Source organism: Copadichromis virginalis, linkage group LG3 (assembly GCF_057382275.1).
Source record: "Copadichromis virginalis isolate Kocher_CV1m ecotype Utaka linkage group LG3, C_Virginalis_male_GT1.1, whole genome shotgun sequence".
In the NCBI taxonomy this organism is placed as follows: domain Eukaryota; kingdom Metazoa; phylum Chordata; class Actinopteri; order Cichliformes; family Cichlidae; genus Copadichromis; species Copadichromis virginalis.
In genome coordinates this window covers 12114172-12121884 of record NC_140620.1, presented here as the reverse complement: position 1 = coordinate 12121884, position 7713 = coordinate 12114172, and the positions used below count along the sequence as shown (strand labels likewise).

The window sequence follows — 7713 nt, the reverse complement described above, 5'->3', positions numbered from 1 at the left end:
CAGTTTAGCTAAATGGTGTGTGTTATCTGGCTTCATGGACAGATAGAGCTGCGTGTCATCTGCATAGCAGTGAAAGTTGCAGTGACAAGTTAGCTCTTCTGTGTTGTGCCATCAGCACATCTGACAATTTGCCTATTAATGATCAAGAAACTGACCTTACAGCCTATTATTTGCCAGTGAATCACATCAGGTTGACATATACCCTGCCATGACGCCAGTCAATCAGAAGTGCCAGCTTGATGCCGGATCTGGGTAAGACCTGATTTCTATAAGACTGGGTCACATAAACCAAACTACAATCTGGCCAGATATGGCATGCCATCACATAAACAGTGCCATCATTGCCAGACCTGGCCCACATCTGGTTGACATAAACCCTGCCATGCCCAAAGTCAGCCAGCAGTGCCGGCTTGACACCAGATCCGGGCCAGAGCTGTCTGCTATGTGGGTATGTGGCTAGTAAAGTTTAAATAAGCTGCTAATGTGTTAGGAAAATAATAATTAAATAAAGCTTTTTTTATATATATATATAAACATTTTGATGTGCTATTAAAGTGTTGGCATCCCATGTTTTGAGGGTTAAAAGCTTCATTCAGTGCTATGAATGAATTGAAATATTGCGATTAACCTAGAATGACAGTTTTTGCAACATGCTTACACATCACACTGGTCATGATGATATTTTCTGGACCAAGAGAGTTTGAACAGAATATGCCAAACTTAGAGAATAAATAGAATCAGTAAGATAATATTAATAATCAAGGCTAGGCAAGGGAGGTGTTATCTTTTTCTGTTTCTTATAGGGAAAAGAGAAGATACAAGGCAAGGTCGGACGTGAACGGAGAGAAGACCTGTAGGGAGACTGCCATGTCGCTTCTGGAAGAAGATAGTCATAATAATACTTGCTGTTGCTCGGATATAAAACTGTACAACCTGATCCAGTGTCATCCTTCGTGTGAATATGGTTGATTTCACTAATTTATCTCATGACTTCAAATCCCCCTGAAGATCCTGACAGTGAAGCACGTACATAATACTCCAGCCTTTCAACTCTGAGCTTATTTAGTTCTATTAATACACTGAAATCTCATTTGTGTCATGAAGAAAGTCTTTAATCAAACAGAATTCAAAGATCAGAAACATTTCATATATGGAGTTAAACATGAATCATTGTTTCAACAACATATTTATTGTTGTCATAAACAGACAAGAAGACAACAACAAACTGCTCCTCCCATTCAACACATGTCAGTCCATATCCCAGCAAACTAAATCATCTCCATTTACACATCAAATAGAAACATGAATCACTTGTAATGATTAGAAACTTGATAGAATTTCAAATCTAGTTTGGGGAGTCATTCAGTGAATAACAGTGAAATGATTTTCCATGTGAAAAGGTGGACAGCAGAAACAGAAAGAAACAGTGAGACTAAAAGAGAAACAAAGAGCTTTGGAACAACGAGGCAGCAGGAGGACAGCTGCAGTTTAACAGCTTCAACTCACTGACAGGAAACAACATTAGAAACATCATCATCCTCAACTCATCTGCTCCACTGACACTGACACCTTCAACGGACACACCTTCAGTTTATCATCAGTGCTGATGTATGGAAACATCCTGTGAGTGAAAGTGTGTGTGAAGGTGTGTATGTGTGTGTTAGTATCAGGATCAGAGAACGACAGCTTTCCTCTGTTCCAGTTCAGATTCACTCTGATCCTCTGGAACGTCTTCTGTACTGACAGAGTCGTGGATCCAGCTGATGATGACCATGCAAAGTATTTACCTTTATACAACCATATTATCCATAATGCAGACAGTTTGTCTCCCTTCCTCTGCACAGACTCTGCTAACACACCCAGATCCCACCCTGTACTCTCTCCAACTTCAACATCCCAGCTGTGAGTCCCTGAGTTAAAGCCCTCAGACCCCAGGACAGAGCAGAACAAATCAAACCTCTCTGGATTATCAGGAAGCTGCTGCTTCTCTCCTCCTCGTCTCACACTGGTCAGATCTTCAGACAGGATGAGTTGTGGATGAGCAGTGTTTGGGTCCAGAATGAGAGGAGTGTAGGAGACCATGCCCTTCATGTTGTTCCAGATGTTGAAGGTCAGGTTGCCCAGGTGTTTGGCCTGGTCTATCAGAGCTCCTGAGGGCAGCTGTGGATCATCCAGCAGGGGGCAGCGCTGGACTCTTTCCACTGCAGCCTTGTAGTTGTGCAGGAATGAGACGTCTTCAGCTCTCAGCTCCTCCTCTGTGGCTCTGACTGTGTCTGAAAGAGCTGCTATCTCTCTGCTCAGAGCCTCCATCTTCTCCTTCATCATCCCACTCTTCTGCTCCTCCTCCTCCCTCAGTGCAGCCAGTCTGGCCTCCTCTTCCTCTGCTAGAAACTGGTGAAGCTTCTTAAACTGCTCCTTAATCTGCCTCTCTGTGTGTCGGGCCTGGACCTTAATGTGTTCTGCTGTTTGATCAAACTTCACTTGAACTTCTTCACAAACCTTTAACTTCTTCTTTAAGGGCTCCAGAGTTTCCTGAAGTTCCTTCTTGTGTTGTTGTGCAGCTTCATCGATGGGTCTGAATCTGTGATTGGTGTGTTTTTCTGATCCACAGCAGACGACACACACTGGCTGCTGATGGTCCAGACAGAAGAGTTTGAGTTTCTCAGAGTGCAGACTGCAGAGAGCCTCTGAAGCTCTCTGATCTCTATCCTGTAAGAATGACTCACACAGGTTCTTTAAAGCTCGGTTTAAAGGTGGTTCTTCCCTTGAAGATCTTCTTTTACAAATTGGACACTCGTGTGTTATTTGCTCTCTCCACCATCTCTTCAGACAGTCTTCACAGAAGCTGTGGCTACATGACAGAATAACAGGATCTCTGAAGACCTCCTGACAGACCTGACAGCAGAGATCCTCCTCTGATCTGGAAGCCATTGAGTCTGTGAGTGAAGCTGAAAACAGCAGACAGGAAGTACAGTCAGTCCTGGCTCCCCTCCCTCCTCTACCACCTTCACTGAAACTTCCTTTGAGTCGTGTTTTGCTCAAACTCACATTCAGTGTGTGGAGCGTCAGCAGCTTGAAGCAGCAGTGTTGGAGTTTTCCACTTTTCTCTCCTGTAGCTGGACTCACTCAGAGGAAGCTGCTAGTTTGGTCTGAGCTCAGTCTGATCGTCTGTGCGTCTCTCTTTACTGAGGTTGAATAACATCCTATTTACTGGTTTTTCCCAGGTGTGTCAGGTGATGGGTGGATCTTCATGGCACCTTTCTGTTAAATGTTTCTTTTCACCTGAATCTCAGGTATGTTAATTCCAGTGTTTAACTGTCATCCTTCTTTTACATCAAAGGTATAAAACAGGTTTTGCTCCATTTCAGTTTCACATGTCACAGCATAAAGCCTTTTCTGAAGCTCAGAAAATTGTGACTCAGTCGTGCAGCTGTTTGGCAGATTTTCTTCCAGACTTTTATCTGGTTATTTGTCAGGTTCCAGCAATGGTTGTGTAATGTGTGGTGTTCATAATCGTCTCTGGTACATTTGTTGTATGGGCAGTATGTGTTCATTGTTTGATTGTGTAATTACGTGTTACACACTGGCAATGCATGCCGGGAGATGGTAATACAGTGAGTAAAGAGTTGGTCTTACTGCACACAGTGGTCCCGCGTACTTATTCAGTTTCAGTGTAAGAATCACACATGGTGTCAGAAGTGCTGTGTGACTTGTAAGACTCCATACATCAGCCGAGTGTGAGGAGAAGGGGAAGGTGGAAACGAAATGCCGAATGATGACGTAGACGATCGTCCGAGAGCAGGAGTTAGCACCGCGGCTAGCACCCCCAGCGCTACGTTGAGCATCCAACTACCGAAGCACTTTGATTTTTCCAAACCACACGAATAGACAAGATGGGTCCGTCGCTTCGAGAGATTCCATCAGGAAAGTAATCTGTCTGCGAGCTCGGAGCAAAATCAAGTGAACACTCTCATATATTGTATGGGAGACGAAGCGGATGACGTCCTGTGCGGTTATGTAGTTATGTAGTGATGTAGACCAGCGGGACTATGCTAAAGTGAGAGATAGCTTCCACAACTTTTTCATTGTCAGGAAAAATGTTGTTTATGAGCGCGTACGTTTTAATATGCGCAAACAAGAGCCAAATGAGACTGCATTCGTGACTGCCTTGCATACATTAGCAGAGCACTGTAACTACGGACCGCTCCACGATGAGCTGATAAGAGACAGAATAGTAGTGGGCTTGGTCGACACGAGGCTGTCTGAGCGCATGCAGATGGAAAAAGACTTGGACTTGGATAAAGCTATAAATATGGCCAGGCAGTCAGAAGAAATCAAAAAGCAACAGTCAGCTTTGAGAAGTGAAACAAATGTAATGCAAATAAATGCGAAAACAGTTGACAGAGTGATACAAAAGCACGACAAAACGAAGTTCAACATGTTCAAAAATAAAACTGTCAAAACACAACAGCAGTATAGCAGGAGACAAAGTAATAAATGCTACAAGTGCGGAGGCTCTCCACAGCCGAAACCTGAGTGCCCAGCGAATGATGCAAAATGTCATTTATGTGGAAAAAAAGGTCACTACCAGCGCGTCTGCAGACAAAGCAAGACAGTGCAAAGTATTGAGGAGGAAGAGGAGCAAGGTTTCTTCCTAGGCTCAGTTTCCAGTGACGGCCAGGCGTGGACAGCCATCATACAAGTGAAAGATGCAAAAATCACTTTCAAATTGGATACTGGAGCAGATGTGACTGTAATAGCTCACTCGGACTTATCAAAGATTTTTGCTAACGAACACAGACCAGTTCTCCAGCAGCCAGAAAAACCTTTGTCAGGCCCTGGAAAAACACCACTGGATGTTGCTGGTTTTACAAAGCTACAGCTCAACTACGGAGCAAAACAGACAACAGAGAAGGTCTATGTTGTAAGAAACCTGAGCACTCCACTGCTAGGCCTGCCCGCCATTACAGTTCTTGGCCTGCTGGTGCGAGTTGACGCGGATTCAATGGACACTCTGAAGACTACTTACTTGCAATGGTCTAGGGAAAGTGCAGCGGGCCTATCACATTAAACTCAAACCGAACGCTGTGCCATACTCGCTCAAAACCCCGCGAAGGCTTCCTCTGCCTCTAATGGGAAGGGTAAAGGAGGAACTCCAACGAATGGAAGAGCTTGGTGTCATTACCCGAGTTGAGGAACCAACAGATTGGTGTGCCGGTGTCACAAACTGAAAGCAGGGACTCAAGCGCAGAGCAGGTTGATGTCTCAGAACACGATTTATTTACACACCAGTGAAATACTATATACAGTGATGGGGAAAGTCCAGGGTTCCAGGGGATAGGGGAAGTCTCTCTCTCTCTCTCTCACGCTCGCTCACGTCCTCACATCCGACTCACACACGTCACAGGTCCGGGAAGATAAACTGGAACAGGGAAGGGAGAAATCACTCACAAATCACGAAGGTAGGGCGTAAAGGTATAAGACCAAAAGAAAGACTAACGTCAGTAGCTCAATCATCCAGCGATGAGAGGATCTGTGACCCAGCCTCAAATAGTAGATCGGTAATCAGCTGATCGCCAACCAGCTGATCGCCAACAGCTGTGTGAGCCAAGGGTGGGAGCCAGCTGTGAGCTCCGCCCAGGCAGAGAGGTAGGGGAGAGAGAGAAAAAGCAAAAACACAAGTGTAGCCTTGTGAGGCCGGCTGGGCAGGCACAGGGACCATGACAGCCGGCATGGTTGTTGTTCCAAAGAAAAACAGCCCTAGGCTGAGACTTTGCATAGACTTTACCGGACTAAATGAGTATGTGTGCAGGGAAAAATATGTGCTGCCATCGGTTGAACAAAGTCTCGGAATGCTCGCAGGAGCCAAAGTGTTTAGCAAACTGGATGCCAAAATGGGCTTCTGGCAGATTCCCCTGTCCGATGAGTCTGCCAAACTCACCACCTTCATCACACCCTTTGGGCGGTTCCACTTTAACCGCCTACCGTTTGGGATCAACTCATCGCCCGAACACTTTGAGCGCATGATGGTCATCGAGGGTCTCGAAGGAGTGGTGTGTCACATTGATGATGTGTTGGTGTGGGGACGTAACCATCAGGAGCATGATTCCCATCTCCGTGCTACACTGCAAAGATTGGAAAAAGCTGGCACAACTCTGAATGCTGAAAAATGCGACCTCTCCCACAGCAAGGTTGCTTTCTTGGGTCACATCACAGCGGATACAGGAATCAGTCCTGACCCAAAGAAAACAGAGGCGATTATAGAAATGACAGAGCCAACTAATGTGTCAGAGTTGCGCAGTTTTCTGGGTATGGTGAATCAAGTGGCCAAGTTCATCCCCATTTAGCCGAAAAAGACAAAGCCCTGCGAGATCTTCTTTCCAAAAAGAACGCATGGTATTGGGGAACTGACCAAGCGAGAGCTTTCAAAACATTGCGAGATGCCCTGACCTCACGCCAAGTGCTCCCAATGTATGACCCCAACAGAGACATTAAAGTATCAGCAGATGCTTCATCCTATGGTCTCGGAGGTGTTCTTTTGCAGCTGTGGAAAGAAGGATGGTGACCAGTGGCGTATGCATCGAGGTTCCTTTCTCCTACAGAACAACGATACGCACAAGTGGAAAAAGAGGCACTGGCGTCTAGATGGGCGTGTGAGCGTTTTCGTGATTTCCTGATTGGTAAACATTTTTGTCTTGAAACGGACCACAAACCTCTCATTTCCTTACTGGGAAGTCAAGCTCTGGATCTCTTGCCACCCAGGATCCAGCGATTCAGAATGAGACTCATGCGTTACTCCTACACTGTGCAGTACGCCCCAGGAAAATCGCTCTGGACAGCAGATACTTTGTCCCGCTCACCTCTGAAAAAACCAATGAACCTGTCAGACAAAGAGCTAATGGAAAGCACAGACATATATGTGGACAGTATTGTAGCAAACATGCCTGTCAGTTCATCATATATGCGAACACTGAAGGAACAACTGAAAAGCGACAGTGTGTGTGCTCGCGTCATGGACATGTGCACCGAAGGCTGGCCAGAACATGCAAAACAAGAGCCTTTACTGCGAAATTACTGGCCCTACCGAGCCACGCTCACTGTTGAAGACGGCCTTTTGCTAAAAGACACACGGCTTGTTATTCCTTCAGCAATGAGAAACGAGGTACTGGAAAAACTACACGAAGGTGTTGTAAAATGTAAAGCTCGTGCACGCCAAACAGTGTGGTGGCCCGGGCTGAGTCAACAAATTTCTGAGATGGTGCTCAAGTGCAAAACGTGTATTCAAGAAAGACACAACACAATAACAGTGAGCCACTTATGCCAACAGAATATCCTGCCCACCCATGGCAGAGAGTGGGCACAGATCTTTTCGAGCTGGGGGAAAACCTACCTTCTCGCTGTTGACTATCACTCTAGCTTTGTTGAGATTGCTTTGTTAAACAGGACAAAATCAAACGATGTCATTACTCACCTGAAATCTTTCTTTGCCCGTCATGGCATCCCAGAGGTCCTCGTGTCTGATAATGGGCCGCAGTATTCAGGTCAAATCTTTACAGACTTCGCAGCAGCGTACGGCTTTAAACACATCACAAGCAGCCCCAAGTTTCCACAAAGTAATGGAGAAGCAGAACTTGCTGTGCAGACTGTAAAAAATCTTCTGAAAAAAGCAGCTGATCCTTATCTAGCTCTTCTTGCCTATAGAGCTACACCACT

At 45.5% G+C, this 7713-nt stretch overlaps 1 protein-coding gene across 1 annotated transcript; it reads right to left on the bottom strand.

Annotated features, from left to right (window-relative positions):
- Positions 1–1453: 1453 nt before the first annotated feature.
- On the bottom strand, positions 1454–2931 carry LOC146712807 (nuclear factor 7, brain-like). Its single transcript, XM_085444005.1, has one exon. The coding sequence runs from the start codon at positions 2929–2931 to the stop codon at positions 1540–1542; it is 1392 nt and encodes a 463-aa protein (XP_085300131.1). The 3' UTR covers positions 1454–1539.
- Between the last annotated feature and the right edge of the window lie 4782 nt (positions 2932–7713).